At 45.5% G+C, this 18,660-nt stretch overlaps 2 protein-coding genes across 2 annotated transcripts in view; one reads left to right on the forward strand and one right to left on the reverse strand.

Moving 5' to 3' along the window:
* The window catches only part of LOC8053798 (zinc finger CCCH domain-containing protein 13), a 30,673-nt gene extending 15,005 nt beyond the window's left edge, over window positions 1-15,668 (reverse strand). Inside the window, exons 1-7 of the mRNA XM_029989819.3 lie at window positions 15,448-15,668; window positions 14,881-14,961; window positions 14,634-14,736; window positions 7,143-7,265; window positions 5,363-5,454; window positions 3,833-3,939; window positions 178-259 (exon numbers count right to left, since the gene is read on the reverse strand). Coding sequence (XP_029845679.2) covers window positions 178-259; window positions 3,833-3,939; window positions 5,363-5,454; window positions 7,143-7,265; window positions 14,634-14,736; window positions 14,881-14,961; window positions 15,448-15,474 — 615 coding nt within the window. The 5' untranslated portion in view covers window positions 15,475-15,668. The remainder of the gene's footprint in view (window positions 1-177; window positions 260-3,832; window positions 3,940-5,362; window positions 5,455-7,142; window positions 7,266-14,633; window positions 14,737-14,880; window positions 14,962-15,447) is intronic.
* A 343-nt stretch (window positions 15,669-16,011) lies between these two features.
* The window catches only part of LOC8053792 (apoptosis-resistant E3 ubiquitin protein ligase 1), a 118,241-nt gene continuing 115,592 nt past the window's right edge, over window positions 16,012-18,660 (forward strand). Inside the window, exons 1-2 of the mRNA XM_029989821.4 lie at window positions 16,012-16,302; window positions 16,512-16,593. Coding sequence (XP_029845681.3) covers window positions 16,566-16,593 — 28 coding nt within the window. The 5' untranslated portion in view covers window positions 16,012-16,302; window positions 16,512-16,565. The remainder of the gene's footprint in view (window positions 16,303-16,511; window positions 16,594-18,660) is intronic.

The raw sequence follows: 18,660 nt of genomic DNA on the forward strand, positions 1-18,660 counted from the left end.
GCTGCTTTTGTGCTTTTTAGCAGTGGCTTTTAAAAGTCCCATATCCATTTATAACCTAGTCAGTTCACTAAAAAGTGCAGTTTATCTTGCAAAAGCAGCACCGTTTTCAGACAGTTTCTTAGTGCATTTGAAAAGGACAGTACCGAATATACTAAATGACTGCCCTTGGAGACTTACAAGCTCGTTTGCACTGTCGATGTTCTCGGAATCCGAGCTGCTTCTCACACGCTGCCGCTTTTTCTGCTCCTTGTTGTTGAGCCTGTGTAGGAAAGATGAACATTAAAAAAAATATAAACAAGTCTTGGTCACGTTCTATAAATCTGGAGACGCACATAATGTGTCGCAAATAAGCAGGGCATAGGTAGCGTGTGTGTGACCTCACATTATTCTGCAACATCATTGCAACATGACCCCATGACTTCAAGTGACAGCTGTCATGTGACACTGTAATGTCGTGCAATATCACGACGTTATCACAATGTCACATGACACCATGGGGTGAAGATTATATATGTCATTATGACATCATGACGACGGCAAGTTGCTCTTGCATCTCTTTTCAAGATTTAACCGATGACGACCGACCAGTATAGTTCCGAGCGCTCTCGTCCAGCTCTGACCTAATACAACGGATATTTGCGACAACCCGTGGCGACCGACCTAACCTCATGCCACCGTCCTCCAGAATCAACAATTTCCCCAATTCAGGATCCAAAAAGGGCCTGATTTTGGGCAGAATTGTGCACCCGAGGAACGTCGTATTAAACAAAATTGTAAGTGACCACACAATGTGGGTTGCGATCGACAGTGGTAGCTGCTGCGTTCTGGAAAGACATGTTGAAAGAGATTTGCTTCTGGCCTGTGTGCTGTACAATGTTTGCAATGGCTTCTTTGCTTTCAGCGGAATTGATTGACATGTGCGAGGAGATGTGTGCCTTGATAGAAGGATTGTGCGAGATGTTGTATCTGTTGGAAAAGAACACAAAAACATGTTCTTTTTTTTTTGGCAGAATATTTTTTTAGGCTAGGGATGCCCGTGACTGCGCCTGCAGTGGAAGAAGCGAAAGTGAGTGCGCGAGGTGTTCTATAGAGGCACGGAGTATACCAGAAACAAACCCGGGGCGGCGGCAGTGGGGAGGCAAGGGAGCGTGTCGGCACGCTCCCTCGCCCCTTCTATGTTACTGAAATTGATGTGCTTCAATTGGCGACATTTCTTCCTCACTTTCAGAAATGGGGAAGAAAAGCACCAGTGTTCTTAAGGAAGAACTTTGGAAAAATATGTGTTTATGTTTGTGTGAAGCAGAGCATTCCTTCCTGCCTTGCCTCACCCCCGCCCTCCTTCTGCCTCTTCTTTGTGGTCTGTTTTTCACTCCGAGGATTATGGTCGCCCTATACAGGGAGAAAGGGGGGGAAAAGGGGAGCGAGAGAAAGCCTTGCCATATGTGAGGAATGATGTGGAAAGGGAGACCAGTGCCTTTGCAGTAGAGGGGGTGTTGCATTCATACATGAGCATTTTTTGCCGCGATATAGCTTCAATGCAGAAGTTCGCTTTAGGTCACGAGTACAGCAACTTTTATTTGAAAGTGATGAGTGCTCTACTATTTCCGATGCCGAGTTGTACCACATCCCTGATGACTAGGAGAATGTCACGTAAGATCAGCAAACTGTGCAAAAATAAAGAAACCATTCCTCTGGCCTCTAGATCTTTTGTTATACTCTCCACCTTCCTCTATGTTTCCAACGGTACCATGCAGTGAACTACTGAATGGACATATCAGATGGTCAGCAATCAACAGCGAGAGCAACAAACATCTTGAGGCCAAGTGATAGTTTATTTTTGTGCAAATTGTCCAAGTTTTTCAATAAAGATTTGTGGATTGTTTAAGAGGAGTACCTTCGACATGTTCTTCATAGCTCCTAACTTGCCTCAAAATTGAGCAAACACACCAACGAACATTGGTAAACTACAGCGTGTACACTAATGCCTCGATCCCACTTTGGACAATAACAACATAAATCAGGCTTTTAACGTATTGCACTAGAATTTACTACACAGGTGCCTGAAAATGGTGGAGGCTTTCACTAAAATTGTAAAAAGATTGGCTCATCTGAGTAAACCACAATAATTTTTCCCTATACGCATGCACACTTAAATAATATTTTGTCACTATGGCATTTATATGGGTCAAATGAAGCGAAGAATAGGCAAGCCAATCATATTTTCTTTCAGTTCTAATAAACGTATACCGTAATTACCCAATTCTAACGCGCACATTTTTTCAAGAAAAATACAGCTAGAAATGGCATGCGCGTTACAATCGAATATGAAACCGAAACAAAAACCGAAATCACGCTACCGGCAGTCTCACTGTCATCGCTATTACAAGATGGCGACGTAGCCTCTGCGCCCTCTGCACAACAGCGCAACACACATGGTCTCGTGGTCGCAATCTCTCTTTGAATTTCGCAACCTGAGGAGCTGCTCTAGCGATTTGCTTTGTTGTCAGTTGTCAGCGTCGCCGAGACAGACAACTCGTACTTGCGGAGCTGAAATGGCCACCGCACCAGTTAAGGCGCGGAGGCCAGCCTTAAGAAGAAAGTTTGTTTATTTGCGGAGACGAACGGCAACAGGGCTGCTTCGCATACTTTTGGTGTGCCCGAAACTTGTGTTTGTGACTGGCAAAAGCAAAGCGAAAAAATCTTCGCAAGCAAGTTGACCCGGAAAGGATTCAACGGGCCACGGACAGGGCAGTTTCCCGGCCACGGAGAGCGCGTCTCTAGAAGAGATGGCTGGATGGCTTTCCGAGGCGTGCAGCACAATCCCATCTGCTATGGTCGAGTGCTCATTCAAGAAGTGCGGAATTTCGAACGCGATGGACGGCACCGAGGACGACATGCTGTGGCACATGGAGAGTGACAAAGAGCTGTCCGAAAGTGAGGACGAGTGATAGGCTTACGAGCACAGCACTTACATGCAAATAAACTTTGCTTGTTCTTTGTGCACAAACACCTATTTCTCTTGCGCATGAAAACCGGGTGTGCGTTAGAATCGGGTAATTACGGTAAATAGCCCAGAACAATTTTTCTATGAACAAGAGAACAGGCTCAGCAACAATTCTTTTATAAACAAAACCATTTTTCTTTTATTCTGATTTTGGAAGTTTTATGTATTCATACTCTCAAATAGTGAATGCACCACCCATGGGCACCGCTGTGGTGAATCCCAGTGCAATACCTTGAGAAATTGGTGTTTGTGGACCGTCTAAATTAGGTTCGATGCGTTAGTGTATGTGCACACGGTAGTAGTAACCCAAATATTAGGGCAAAATCATTATCTGCATGACGTTCATGAATAAACAATTTTAGACTTCTCTATTTTTTTTTATCCTAACTGAAAGTCTCTATTGGCAACACAGATGCGACGTCAGTGGGAAACGGGTTCATTCTTTAAATAAACTGTAGAATTTGTTCCGAACTGATTACGAGCAGTTTTAAGGTGTCAAATAAATGCTTTGGAAGCTTGCTCCAGTACCCACACAGCAGCACAAAACAGATGCTCGGCATACCCTCTTTTTTACACCACCTTCTCGACCCGCAAACCCGCCTGCCAGTGATGTCATGACACTGTAAGCGCGGCTATATTTGAATGTTGGTTTTGTTATCACCTTCAATTACCAATTGCATAATAACTATTCCGAACTTCGCAACACTAAATAGTATACCGGAAAAGGCAAAGGCCGGGAATTCAGAAAAAACAGTTGGTTGGGTCAGCTAACAAAATTGCCAGAGTGCCCAGACAACAATCCACAAAGATTGCAAATCTGCGACTCACAGTCTCCTGATTGCTGCCTTCTCGTGGGGTGTGGTGGGCCTCCCCGTGGCCGCCTCATCCCTGAAGTAGCCGCTCGTTGTGCTCTGGGACGCCTGGCTCTCGGACACCTTTCCACAGAAGTGGGACAAAGCCGTGTCAGAGAAAACCAATAAACGCAGTAAAATGTGACACCCAAGCCTTTCCGAGGTGCAGCAATAGCTCCCGCAAGTCGGTGAATGCTTGATCAAACAGAACATTGGCCTTCAAGGAATTCTTGAAATGTCTTAGTGGCTGATCCGATCTCCCTCCTCCTCCTCCTCCTCCTCCTCCTCCTCCTCCTCCTCCTCCTCCTCCTCCTCCTCCTCCTCTCCTCTCCCCTCCCCCCCTCCCTTCCTCCCTTCCCTTCCCCCTTCCCTTCCCCCCCCCCCCCCCAAACTAACGACAGGCAAGGCTTACGTCCTCGGAGCGGTTAATGCAGAATTACATTCCAACAGAATCAACCCAGATTTTGTGTTGCATACCACGTGACATCACTGTGCCAAGTTACAGAGAGATCTGGTATCAGCGGACGTCACGGAGTTATCATCATTAGGTCTAGTCACGCTGGATCTCATATTGTAATATGACATGCCATCACGTCACATTACCATGCTGAGCGAGATCTCGTTGGGATGTCACAAAGTCACATGACTCTGTGCCATGTGACGTGATGTCACATGTAATGTGATGTCACGTGCAACATGATGTCACTTGACACACATGACATTGCAACATCATGTGACCATGTCATACGACAGGTGACATCGCATGCTTAATGTGGGCAAATAAAAACCATGAAAACCGTTCCAGTTGCACTCCATTACAATTTGTTCTGCACAAGACAGTTTGATTGACAGACTGAAATAGAAGCTGCCAATTTTATCCCAAACAAAGCACAACTCTTAAATCGGCAGATTCAGATCTGTATATACAAGAAGGCTTTCCCTATGAGTATTAGTTTCCAGATATGAAATTTAATTCATACAGAAAAGCACACTATTTCTACAAATGAGCAAAAATTCCCCGCAACACTGTAATGCTACAAAAAAGGCTCCTCGTCACATGCCTACATACTCCCTACCCAGCCTGCTGTGCAGACAGAAAGGGGGGCCATTTGGAAAATAATTTTGGGCATATTTGGTAATTATCAGATTGAGGCAAATTTGACGAAACAAGGACCCCATCTGGTTCCGAAGTTCTTGAACTAAACTTCGGACTGAAGTTTGAGAACCGAAACATGTTCTCAAAAGGTACACCTTGACACTCTTTAGTTGAAACCTAAGAGTTCCAAGCCTAGCTAAGTATCCAAATAAGGAAGTTACACAAAAAAAATGCATACAAGTACTTTGTGGTAATTCCAAGAACCATGACAAAAACATAAGCCAAATGTCAAAAACAGCCGTTTGGGAAAAGGGCTCATCCCAATCGAATGGCTGCAGCGGACCGATACAAAAATAGATGCCCGCTCGAAACCAAGCAGGCGCTAGAAAACAAGGAAAACAAAATAATCACCCCGAGTTGCTTCGCCAATTCGCTGGCGGTCAGACGACGGATCACCACCACAAGTTCGGCGCGCACGACATTCTTTCGCACAAACGTGCCCCCTGCAAGTGGAAAGAAAGAACAGGGGTGAGACAGGTGAAACAGGTTTTGGAGCAATTTTTGAAGCAGAAAAGTCTGGATTTTGAAGCAGCTTAGGAGCACAAAATTCTCGTTTTGGAGCAGCAGTTTATGCATTTTGGAGCCACTTTGAAGCAGACAAGTCTACAGTTCGGGGCAGATTAGGAGGAGAAAATGTTAGAGCAGCTTATCAGCAATTTAAATCATAAAAAAAATCTGATTTCGATCAGATGAATCCGATTTTTTTTATCATTATTTTTTTCTCACCCTGGTTCCAAAGTCATCAGCGCCGATACGCACCTAGATAAGATATATATTAAAGAAAAAAAACGGAAAAGGCGCACGCGAGTTTAATGCGCATAGATGAGGACAAGAAACACAGGCTTGCTGCAAAGTTGGGTGGGCACCAGGTACCTCAAGCTTATATGAACTGGTGCCAAAACGCAATTGTAGTGCAAAAATTTTTAAAGTGGTGATTCGAGAGCATGAACAGGGAAGCACAGTTTACTACAACCAGACATCGATCAGACGCTCGTAGAAAGCACGTGCAGATAGAAAAAACTCACACGAAAGTGAGTCACAAGGTAAACAGTGAATCGGTAGAAAAACTATGAGCAGCACATGCACGCTAAATACGGGTGTGTGACCGATTCATTCGATTGTTCACGCACCGGAAGCACATGTGTCATAACTGAAAGTACTCACGGCGGCGGCGCCATCCATTTTGACAAAAGATTACGGACACAAACGAACAATTACCCAATTGAGGCGCTCAAAGGCTTTTAAGAAATATTTTACTCTCGAAACGACAGAAATACTTAGGTTTGCTCATCTTGATAGCCTGTGCGTCGTATCTCCTGCAGCCAGGCAGCGAGAGCGCGTGACAACGCACCGGTACCATGCAGTCACAAATGACACCGTAAAGTGCACAGAGTAGTAGGAAAATCGAAAAAAGACCATGTATCATGGGTATAGAAGGGTACTACAGCTGAAATCTTCGAATCCGGCGGTTGCTTGCGTCACCCTGCACCTGTGCCGTGTACTCTACTATGACGAGATTGAATGTTGCCAAACAAGCTCTCGTTTCCCGCTAAATCTAGCGTCGCAGCAAACATTTTTTTTCTTTTAGTTTTTGAGTGACCTTTGGCGCAGTGTTGGCGCAATTTCGACCAATTTCGCGTTTTCGGCACACCTAGGCGCAGGAAATCGGGTTTGTATCAAAATGGCGCAATAGGTACAGATGTCACACCCCTGCAAGAAATACAAAAGTTAGCAATAGGCTTTTTTGAAGAGAATGTAGCCACCGATATGTTCCCTCTAAGGCTGCTCCGTCTCTTTCTAGGCAATTTCGGGGTTTGCGTCCCTCGGAAAAGTAAGCATGCGAAGCGAATGCGTTGCACCAAACGACGCAACTTCTCCATTCTGTAACCAAGAAGCATGCCGAAACCGAAGTTGCCTAACAAAAACAAATTACACGCCATCAAGAGGTGACACCGCAAGGCAAAACATTGTTTTCATCACTCGCACAAACATGCACACGCACACACACAAAAAGAAAAGGATGTCAGAGTTTGGAGGGGCAGGGACAAATTGAAACTGAAACCAGACGGGGCCGTGCCCAAAAGTTAACCCCGCTTCGACGCAGACAAAAAGATGAGCTGCCATGACACACCGTAGTCGTTGTATCTGCAAATGGACCCGTCGACGTGTCGCGGCTTGTTTGGTGCTTGCATCTGGACCACGTGGCGAGGGAGGGCGGTCCTCTTCCTCAGGTTGTAGGTGACCTTCACATTCTCTGGATTCCAAACGAAAGGACAGAGGCGCATTGGGAAGGGCAAATGGGTTTGGCCAATGCGCGCTCTCTTGACAATGGTCACGGATGGGACGAGAACTGCAAGGCGTCTCCTCCTTCGAATGCTCGGCCTCCAACACACGCTTGTTGCCTCCCGCCGTGCTCATGAGACGAGACCGCAGTGCTCACGTGACGCCAAAGCGCTACCAAAGCCAGGGAGTCCCCCTGCCATTTTCACCGTGTCAGTGATTATAAGTGTTCACTCTCCAGACTTAATAATAATAATATTGTTCATTTTATGTGTCCAAAAACAACCATGTGGGCCTTTACATTGTTGCTCGTGAAAAGACAAAAAGAACAAGCGCAACACAAAAACAACATCAAATGTACAAATTAATGTGGCTACAAAATGAACTACAGAGTATAGACTTTAACTAGACTTAAAGGGGCCCTGCAATCATATTTAAGCGTCTACCTTTTTTGGGGTTTCCAAGTCTCTTGGGGTTTGGGCAAGCCAGCGGGCACGGAGAGAGTAACTAAATATCGGTGCGTTATATTTTAACCAGACGACGCGGAAACCTCCTCCACCGACGAGGGCGACCCGCGGTACCGAAAGCGCGCAAAATGTGACGTCTTTGGTCCTGGGCTTACTACTGGTCAGAGCCGCTAAAAGCTTCTTTTTAGTCGAAATACAAAACATAAGTAGCGCGAACCGTTTCAATTGTTTATAAAAGTAGTTTTTATTTAGTATTTTCGATAAAAAAAAAGAAACCAATGCAGTTCATAAAGTACGGAAACAAGAAATGACCCGTCGACATACCCGCCACCAAGCGGTGGAAAAGGCGGCGCATACTAGAAAGGAGTAGTGGGATCAGGCGCCGACACGGAAAAATCCCAGATGTATGCGGCGGCGCTGCTATCGTTTGGGCAGGAGGATCCGACCGGCTCCGAGCGTTCCGAAGGCCTTCGGCGAAAAACTTTGTCTTGCGGTTTGGCCGTTTCACGGTATGGCAGCGCAAAATAGCTCCCATTCTGAACTGATCTTTACCCGGTGTTTGCTGTCGTTTGTGGCCAATGAAGTGTCATGCCGAATTAGTATTTAATCGCGCAGCAAACGCAATGAGAGCCGCTCTGACTGCCCGCTGCATACAGCCTATCCAGAACACGCTTCAATGGCGCCCTCTCGCGCCGTCGACACGGAGTGCGGCAGCCGTGAGCGCTCGATGAGCTCACTACTTCTCCTCTAGTTCACGGTCACTCTCAAGCAACCAAGGACGTCATGGGGGAGGTTATTTTTTGCTTGTTTTTGTAATTTTAATTTGCCTATAACTTTTAAAATAAAGCGAAATTTGAGAAAAGAAAGGTTTCACTAAGTTACTACGTTCAGTGTGCTCACGTTCGGTGCAAATTAAAAATTAGTAAAAAGTCATTGCAGGGCCCCTTTAAACAAAATAAATGAACAAAGGACATGTTGCCAAAGGCTCGAATTAAGATTCCGCATTTTCGGAGTTGATTTTTTGTGAAATTTTGAAAGCTTTTTTCTAAGTTTATTTATTTTAATTTTTTTTTTGCTGGAAATTCAGGGCATATAGCGGATTACCTTTGTTAGATTCATCATTCTCCGAAATTGTGAACTTATTTTACAGTGTTCCCAATTTTCAAATATTTTAAATAAAAATAAATAAATTTGGGCAAAAACCCGCATAAAGTCGAGAAAGGTTAGCACTCCTGATCACCCTTGCGACTGGGAGTACTAACTGTCCCGCAACAAATCTTGATGAATAAACGTCAACACTTCGAAATAGCCAAACTCCTAAACGTAATCAATGAGAAGCATAAAAGCTTCAGCTGCTCTTCTATAAAATCTATGGCTTGTTTCACTGTTACAAAAACACAACCCATTTCTCTACCAAGAACCACAAATAGTATGGTCCAAACTGGAACAATGTCCTTTGCAGAAGCGTTTATCTCGGCACTTTGCCGAAATGAAAGGAAAACATAAATTTGGCATAAGCCCGGAAAAAGAAAACAAATTACTCTATTTTGTGCTTGACAAACTTTATTCGTAAAATACTGTTTATTTTTATTTTGCCATTGTGAATTTGAAATTCCGAGTTTTTCGGATATATCCAAATCAACAAAAATTTTACCAGCGAGTGTTTTTCGGAAATTTTCAGATTTGTCCGAAAACACGGAAAACCTATCATGTATGAAATGCGGTATTTATAGGACCGACCATTGAAATTTGATTAGAAGGCATTAAAAAGCTAATTGAATTTCCTCGACAAGTTCAACAGGGAAACACCCGTGTGACCAGCGACGTCCAGTCACATGATGATACCTGAACTGAACAATCCGATTCGCCCGCTAAATTTAGCAAGGAAATCTATGAGCTGACACATGAAAAAATTTCTGGAAGCAGAAATTCCAGGAGTCCCATATCTAAAACTAAGTCTTTTTTTTTTTTCAGCTTTTCAGAGATTAAAGCGCCGTTCACATATATGTGACCGAGCAAGACCAAGAGAGATCAGACCGGTTTTTAAGCCTCTTGCGACGTCTTAGGACCGGATGCGCTGCAGCGGAGAAGGTCCTAAGACGTCGCAAGAGGCTTAAAAACCGGTCTGGGTAGCTAAACTCGTGGAGCAAAGCATTCTTCACTTTTTGACGTAGCGGGGGGAGTGACCAAAAGAATGCCGCAAAGTTTCCCCCTCCCTGAGCGCGCTCAACTTCGCAACTTTTGACGAAAAATTCCCCGCAATCCCTAGGCGGTGCACGAGAGCACGAGACAGCGTGGGGAGGCGAGCGTTCACGCCACTCGCTGTGCGTTGTCTTTCGAGCTCTCTAGTGCTGACAATCCCGTCATGCCTTGCCCAGGCAAGGAGCGAGAGCAGACGACGAGAGTTCGTCCAAATACTTTACTAGGGGGAATACATTCCACTCCGCGCATTTGCATTAGACAGAACGCCTACAGCGCTGAATCCAGCTCTGACGGAGTGGAGGTCCGCATCAGTCCACGCGCATGTGCACGACGATAGATGGCTCTCGCCAAGTCCAGAACACCTGTCCACGCCGAGGCTATTGTATTTGAGAGGAGTGGAATGTATTCCCCCTAGTAAAGTATTTGGTTTGTCTGCTACGATGCGGCATTCGCACAGCGGAACTGAAAGAAAAAGTTAGTTTTCTGCTCGAAATCGCGTCCCGCGGGCCACAAACTCAAACGCGAGCTTGAATTGTAAGCGTCTGATATTTCACGAAGGGAGGAATCGACGGCCCTTGTTTTATTTGCAAAATTTAAGTTGATTTGTAGCCGTACAGACGTTGAAACCTACCAGTGTGCATATAAAGGCCCAGGACAACCACAGAGGCCGCGAGATCTAGCATCATGTGTGTATGGGTGAAAAGTGGAATATCTTTTGACAAAGCTCCCACAGCAGAAACCTGCGACACATTCACTCAGCGTCCGGGAAGGCTAAACATGGAGACGTTGCCCGAGACTCAAGCAAAGTTATATTTGAACTGCAGCTATCTTGCCCTGTCATATTTTGTTTTGAGAAAGCTCTCGTTCTTAATGCCCTCACCAGGAAAATAAAAAGTCTTACGAAACGTATTGCTAGATGTTCCGAACAACTAGATTTAAGCCGTATCCTTTCAGTGGTTGTATGCTGTTTTGTAGTCAGCTGGTTTCGGAAACTTACGCCGTCTGTAGATATTTATGACAGCCGAGTTGCTTAATCGGAAGTCGTTGCAAATGTAAGTTCCACGTTGCAGCAACCAACGTTTATAGATAAACGATGGCAGCGACTGGCACTCTCGTATTCCCACCCATCACGTCGAACAAAAAGGCGCTAGTTTCGGTTTGAGGTCGGTACTTTTCTACAACATCTATGGCGACAGCATCAGTCTGCACTCGGTAAGTTCGTTCGGGGCTGTCCTCCGTGCAGCACTCTGCGGGTGTAATGCATTAGAACTCTCACAGTGCAAGTCTGGATCGCGAATCGGGAGCCCGTCACTGGTTTCACCGGCGGCCATTGCTTGACGACAGGCAATACGCCGCGTCCTGTCTAGTTCTCCCTTCGTTTTCGTCCTTGTTGTTTTGGCCTATAAAACCTGAGGCAATACACGCAAGTCTAAGGGAGAAACACGCAAAAATGGGAAGCTTGTACGCGGTGCTCGAGGGCAGGCATTTTATGACGTGCTGCGATGATTATGTCGGGTTCTTGGAGATCAAATAGACATTCATCAAGTGTTTCAACATCGATTAAAAAAAAATGGGCCGGAGCACCATTGACTTTACCGACGTCGCTTGCTTCGGTTGCTAAATAAATGGCACGTTCAGCGACTGAACGGCACGCTCCGAGTTTCAGTTTGTCACGGAAGCCCTCACAGCAGTTCAAAGAAAAAGCTTTCACCATGAAGTACTATGACAAGCGGTTAAAACGATGCGAATGTCCCAAGTAAAGGCCATCTAACTTATCGTTTGATGAGCTCTGATGACTCCAAGATCACGTAAAACACCACAATAACCCTCGGTAACCCTTGTCTCTTTAAACACATCACAGTTTACGCCCAACAAAGTCGCCCTCGACCCTCAACCGCACAACATTTAGTTAAACAAGATTGGTATTCTAACTCGTTTAATATTCTTGCCCACAATATCAACTGTTATTTGCGGAAACACGATAGAAGTTTCATGGTAGAGTACAACCTACAAACGTAATAAAATTGAGTTTTCCCGTTTCTCCTATTGCATGCATAAGATTGTGTCAAGCGATGACTGCCGGTGGTGCCGCTCGACCCCAGCAATACAGGCCTCTATCCGCGATCTAGCCTCTTAAGAAATCAGTGGTGCCAGTGCTATTAGACATAAATCGTTTATTTGCATTGTTACACCCATACCTGCCGGATGTCGGGACGAGGTGCAAAACCGTACATCCGGCCAATATTGAAGCCGGTTTTCGGCCGAAATTGCCTCGACACTCGCCAAGAAGCAACGTGCTGTTTCGGCGACTCGCTTGTGTAATTTATTTGTTCAGTCATATTATTGGGTACCGGGCCACTGTGTACACCCCAAAAAAGAAATGTACTGTGGTAATTACACTTTGACGAGAAGCAGGCACGTAGCCAGAATTTTGTTTAAGAAGGGGAGGGGGGGCGCCCGTGACAAAGTGCTCAATGAGGGGGAGGGGGGAGAGGAGGCCCCAGCAAAAGGAAGATTTCGGGGGGGGGGCAGGCCTTATGCCTTCCCCCCCCCCCCCCCGCCCCCCCCCCCCCCCCCCCCTGGCTACGTGCCTGGCGAGAAGGGGTATTGTAGTTTTACATCTTTATGAAATGATCTAGTGCATTATCACATGTTTTAAGAAATGTGTTTAAAAAAATCAGACATTTTTAAAGGTGTGAGGTTTACATTTTGTCTTATAAGGTCTATTGCTATACTTATTAGGGTGTTAGTTAAGGGACACCCCACTTACATGTATAAAGGTGTGAAAATGTTTAATGTGTATATACCTCTAACGGAAGAAAATCTCTTTCATGTAATTACATCGCGTGCCGATAAAACGATCTGTCGATGACACGTCGTTCAATGAACTGATTTGACCGCCAATGAGTGACGACAGCCAGTAGAATTTCGGGGAAATAATTCTGCCAGCTGCTGGGAGACTCGACCCTACCCAAGAATTACCCCGGTTCTTGTTTGTTTCCCAACATTCTGAATTGTATACCAGCTTATTAATACCTCTTCAAAGATTACAAAAAAAAAAAAAAAAACGATGGCGGCCGCAAAAACTCTGACAGCCCGCCCGGCTCACACTCATGTGGGAAGACTGACAGGTGCTCGTCAGTCGCCACCATGCCTTGAAAGCTATCGGTTCTGAAGAACCGGAGCGCGCAGAGAACTTGTTGTTCCACGGTCATGGTAGACGTGATTGTCCGCCGCCTCGAAGTCCAGGCGCCAAACGAAGCTCGTTGCAGAGTCAACGCACAACGGCTTTCGATAGCCAGTACTGTCGCCGAAAATCGTCGCCGGGGTGTTGAAAGGCGTCCCCGGTGGTCTCAGTAGCGACGCTGACGGTGGCGGAAGATAAGCTCGGCCATAGCGTACAGCACCGCCATGATCGAAGCGAAGATCTCGAGCTCGAACCACGGCTCTCGTAAAGTTCGGAAACGTCACTTTGACGTCAGCGACAACTTCGACAAACGAGGTTTCTTTTTTACATAAACTTCGGAGGGATTTTGGGCATCAGCAGGTCACCTAGGGACAATCTGCAAAGCATTCATTTTAGCTTGGCGTACGGATGTAGGGACAAATGGGCGCTACGCCATCGGCGAAGCCGTTCGATCAGCGGGCTTGTCGTGCCCCTCATGCGCGCCTTGATGAACTTCGCTAGATTCTGCCTCTCTCAAAGAAATGAGCGTTCAAATCATTGACGCCTCGCTCGGCGTGACGTCAGCGTCGCGAGAGTCCAATTAGCGCATTCCGCAAAGTTTTGGCACAAAGTTATGCTTGACGAGTTTAGCGACCCTGGTCTCTCTTGGTCTTACTCGGTCGCAAGAGTGTGAACGGGTCTTTAGGATGGTGAATAAATATGTTGTATATCTTGAGGCAATACAGCATGCGAAAACTATGCGGAGCACAAGTTTGTCTACTCTTTTGCAGGGGGGTTGTGGCGACGTCAGAACACCGAGCTCAGATTGGTTCTGATTGAAGGATAGTGGGTAGACCTGAAAGTAAGCTACCTTGAGGTCTACCTACTATCCTTCAATCAATCAGAGCCAATGAAAGCTCAACATTATAACGTCACCGCAACCCCCGCAAAAGAAGCGGACGAACTTGCACTCCGCATAGCCTGTTTCATTTTAAGAAAAGCAGCACAGGCACCTCTGTTAAAGCCCTCCGGTCTTTCCACTTTAGCAAAGCAAACATGGCAGAGCAGGCAAGTGGAAGAAAGGGAATCATCAATCGTGGAGAGCAGAGAGCTTCGTGGGAAAAGCCAGTCCTGTTTCTCTTAACCTAAAAGACTACCCTAATAGAAACCACTGAAACAGAGTTTTGTCAAGGGTTAGCATCAGCCTCAATGCAGGCAACAAAATCTATAATTATTCCACAAGCCATAAAGTAACATATTATTTCAATTATAAAAAAAAAGTGCACAATTTGTTTAACATCTGCAATTACACAAATAACTTGTCACAATCATATAACATTGTTTAACATCCGCAATTACACAAATAACTTGTCACAATCATCATACAAGACAAAACTGAGAACCGCGTAATTGATCGGAGTCTGTTTCCTCACGCTCGTAACCTCAATGAAGTTATTAGCCGAGTTATCAATGATCGATTGATTGGCGGCACGCTTTGCAAGCTCACCCATTGTCATGTCACCGTTGACGGTATCCAGGGCTCCAGGCTTCAGCGAATTGATGTCTTCAAGCCTCGATTCCAACGTTTCCGAAAGCTTCGCCTCAACAGCCTGCGCGTGGAGAAAACGCGCCGATTTCGCACGGGGCACGTCGCGACAAGAACGATAACTGGCGCGCCTTAAAATTTGGCGCGTTCACACCGTTTTCGCGGGGTATTTCTCTCCCCTTCGCCCATCCTTTCCCTTCACCGATACCTTTAGCCGTTGCAGGGAAAACCAGTCGTTATTCGGTTGAATGAATCTGATTTGCGAGAATACGACGTTTGACGGGCCAACCTGCGAAAGAAAAACAAGAAAGGAAGAAAGGGTAAATTACAAAAAGACGAACGTCTGTTGTTTCCTCTAAACTTTGCACAACAAGGGCGTGTACGACAACAAAGGCAAAATCTGTCAACTTCGGATTCATATAGATATAGATAAGGACTATGCCTTTTTAGAGATGAATAAGAACTTTGTCAAAATCTAACACATTCCATTAATATGCAATCGCGCAAAAAGAAATAAAGGAAGAAAAACAAAAGTACCCCAAAACACAAAAAGCCAGAGGGATGCGCCACAAAGCGAGTCCTACGTCCCATGACACATCGGTCCAACTTTCGCTCGGAACATCATCCCGATACGTGAACACTTTTTAACCGACTTACAAATATGTGAGCTCGCAAACTGGCAGTAAATACGAAATGACACTGCAGAATTTCCCACGAGTTCGCTTGGTACCACGTATGGAATAAGCTCGGAAGCTGGGACTACAGTTGGGCATACCTGTAGGAATTTGGACATGTGTTCCATGGTATCCGATGATCCATACGATCTTCAGCCAGAGAACATTTGGAAGACGGCGGAGACTTATCGGCGTGCAAGGCAGCACGGACTACAAGCCAGGACAGCTGATTTCTCGTGCAGTTTTCGTTGAAAGACCGCCACCGCCTTCGCTCACCCTTCTGGGCACTTTCGGTTTGATCGCGAAGCCTCGCAATCAACTCTCGCTACGACGATAAGGTAACTCGGAGTAGCCCCCAAGCACGACTACTAACGGTTTGTATTTGACGTCACAGTTTGTTTCTGGATGTTAAGAGTTACTTGTAAACTACCTTCACCAACCTTGACTGAATAATAAATCACACTTACGCGCTTCTGGACTCCTAGCGTCCAGAAGTAAAAATTAGTTACTTTAAAACATAATTTTGTTTCTTTTGGCAGGTAGTTGCGAATATATTTATATATATTTACATATCTTGTTTTAAAAATATTTTCTTGCACTGCTAGGAGCAGTCGAATTCATAGATTTATTAACTCTATGCTCGAATCACGCGTGTCACAACTGTCACAACCTCACAACTGCATGGACAGTTAGCAACAACAAATGGCTGAGAGCGGACTTCGGTGTGTGTCAGATTTTCAGCAAGAATCCGTCTGATCAAGAACACTTCGCGGCACCGAATTTTATTTGCACCAAAGACAAGCTTCCAGTGGCGCATAAACTGAAATTTGAAACGTCCGCGCAGTTTGTGATGAAATCTACGGCGATGCGATAACTGTGATGGTGGGTATCGAAGCTGTCGTGCGAACCTCGCCCGAGCGCACGGAACACTCGTCGACGCACGATCGCGAAAAGTTGTGAGTGGCACTTCTTTATACACGGCGTTTATTCTCCAATCTCCAGTAATCGCTTCGAATCGCCGCCGTAACTCGTTCACGAAAAATCCGTGTTTTTCCGGAGCATCGCACGGTAACTGTCGCCGATGTAAATTAGCACAACGGCGCCTTATCTGACAGGTGTTCAGTTCTAACGTCCCTCTGTTTTTTTTTTTTTTTTGTTTTTTTAGATGACTTCTTACAATGGCACTACATCGGCACCGGCGGCGACTCGCCGTTGAAGAATGTCGACCGGCACAGCCGCTGCCGCAGGTAAGATTTGTTTTCTATTGTTTTTGTCTGCCCGTTTTTGATGACGGTGAGTTGACAGCACAAGCTGGCTTAAAACAGGGACCGCCACACCTGTGGAAACATTCTGCTGCGCGAACACAGTGTTTACTCATACAGGTTAACATCCAACACATAGGTGTTGCAATCAAGCTGGCACTGCACACAAGTTGTCCCCGGGTATATTGTTATTATTATTTTTTCCTCCCACTTATCCTAATGATCAAATTATATTGCGAAAGTGTAGGGACGGCGAGTTCCTCGTTCGACGAGGATTTAATGGTGATGAATGATTTAGAGACGGAAGGGCGACGTTACGGCCCTACTGGCCTCATTAAAAATCGATTGTGATGCTATGATTACCTTTTTTTTCGTTTTGTTTATTATTTATTTATTGATGTACCCATCACTTCTGTCCATTTGTTGACAAGGTTGTTTGTGCGTGTCGTGGCCAGAGGCAGGTCTTCTAGGGGCACATCTTCCATCCCGTTGAACTTGGATTTGGAGGAACCGTTTCACCAGAGAGTTATCTGCAGAGTGCTAAAATATTCTCAGTGACAACAAACAGACAAACCAAAAGAACGGCAAAAAGCTGTAAGCACTTTCAAGTGCCAGAACTTCATAACGTACTTATTTGGGCGAAACCAGCTGAACATAAAAATGAGAGGAAAAAATAAAATGCACATTCAACCGCTGGACTACCAACTGTTTAATGAGAACCTTCTTCCTTTTCGGCTAGCTTTGTTTGTTGTTCTAGTTTTCTTCATCTGTTTCTGCAATTGGCTTTTCATGGTAGTCTTCTTCTTCTTCAACTAGCTTATGTTTCCTCCTGGATTTTCTAATTGTTAGAAGTACTGTCGTCTCGCGGGAACGTTTTCCTCTTTTGGATGGGGAGACTGATGATGAACTAATGCACTCGTCTTCTTCTTCTTCTATGGCTAAGGCCTCCAACACCTCACGGGCAAACTGATTTCTGTGGTGCCCCAAGATGGTGACATGATCGAGGTTAGCCTTGCACAAGCGTGTGCGACAATGTGCGGCCAGGTTCTTGCTGTCATCCAGTTTTTCAGATTGTTCGCATGTTCCCGTGTTCTGTCGTTAATGCAGCGTCCCGTTTGTTCGACGTAGCACTGCCTGCATGTCAAGGGAATGTTGTAAATGACTTCCTTTTCACACAGGCCATATTTGGTCTTGTGGTGGGTGCCGTATACATTTCTTCTGTTGACTTGCGCCTGTTTCACTTTGCGGCACATCGAATAGGCTTTATTCGGCGCCGAGCACACACTTGTCCTTCTTGTCGGCTTGCAATCTTTTTTAATCTATGTGTGATCCCATAGATATACGGGAGCACAGGAAAAGGTTTACGTGTCTTTTTTAGGGGCGAAGCTCCTTGGGGTCTAGCCTTGTCCGTTCGGCGTCCGTGCTCACATCAATTTCCATCCTATCTGTCTTCTTAAAAAAAAAAAAAAAAATGTTTGCGCAGTCGGCAGGATTCGAACCTGCGCGGGAGACCCCAATGGATTTCTAGTCCATCGCCTTAACCATTCGGCCACGAATGCGGGACGAGTAGGGGGCTCTGATTTGTGTTAGTAACTCAAGAGCTGGGGATGTCATGGATGAAATGTTGCATGTAGCCGCTCAACGTCTATACAGGAGAGGGCGCTGCTGTTAAATGCGTATATAATCGCGTTAAACTTTGCATGCATTGGCTCAACGTTTATAGACGAGAGGGCGCTGCGGTCAAATGCTCAAATGCGTATATAACCACGATCCATACCACACATTCTCTTTCTGACATGGACCGTTGACTTAAGCGGTGGAGATGCGTTCCCACAGCTTCTAGCGGATCCAAGCTGATCCGCTAGAAGAACCACTGGCTCTGCATTTCACCGACCATAAAGCAGTAATAATGAAGTCGAAACACAACCCGGAACTCAGCACTACCTATGAGAAATAAAAAAAAATAAAAATCAGCACCATCACCGCTACTTAGAACAAAATCAGTATCATCAGCATCACCAGAGCTTCGCCCCAATCAACATCATTCACCAC

The sequence above is a fragment of the Ixodes scapularis genome, unplaced genomic scaffold, assembly GCF_016920785.2.
Source record: "Ixodes scapularis isolate PalLabHiFi unplaced genomic scaffold, ASM1692078v2 PGA_scaffold10__122_contigs__length_95168666, whole genome shotgun sequence".
NCBI classification, from domain to species: domain Eukaryota; kingdom Metazoa; phylum Arthropoda; class Arachnida; order Ixodida; family Ixodidae; genus Ixodes; species Ixodes scapularis.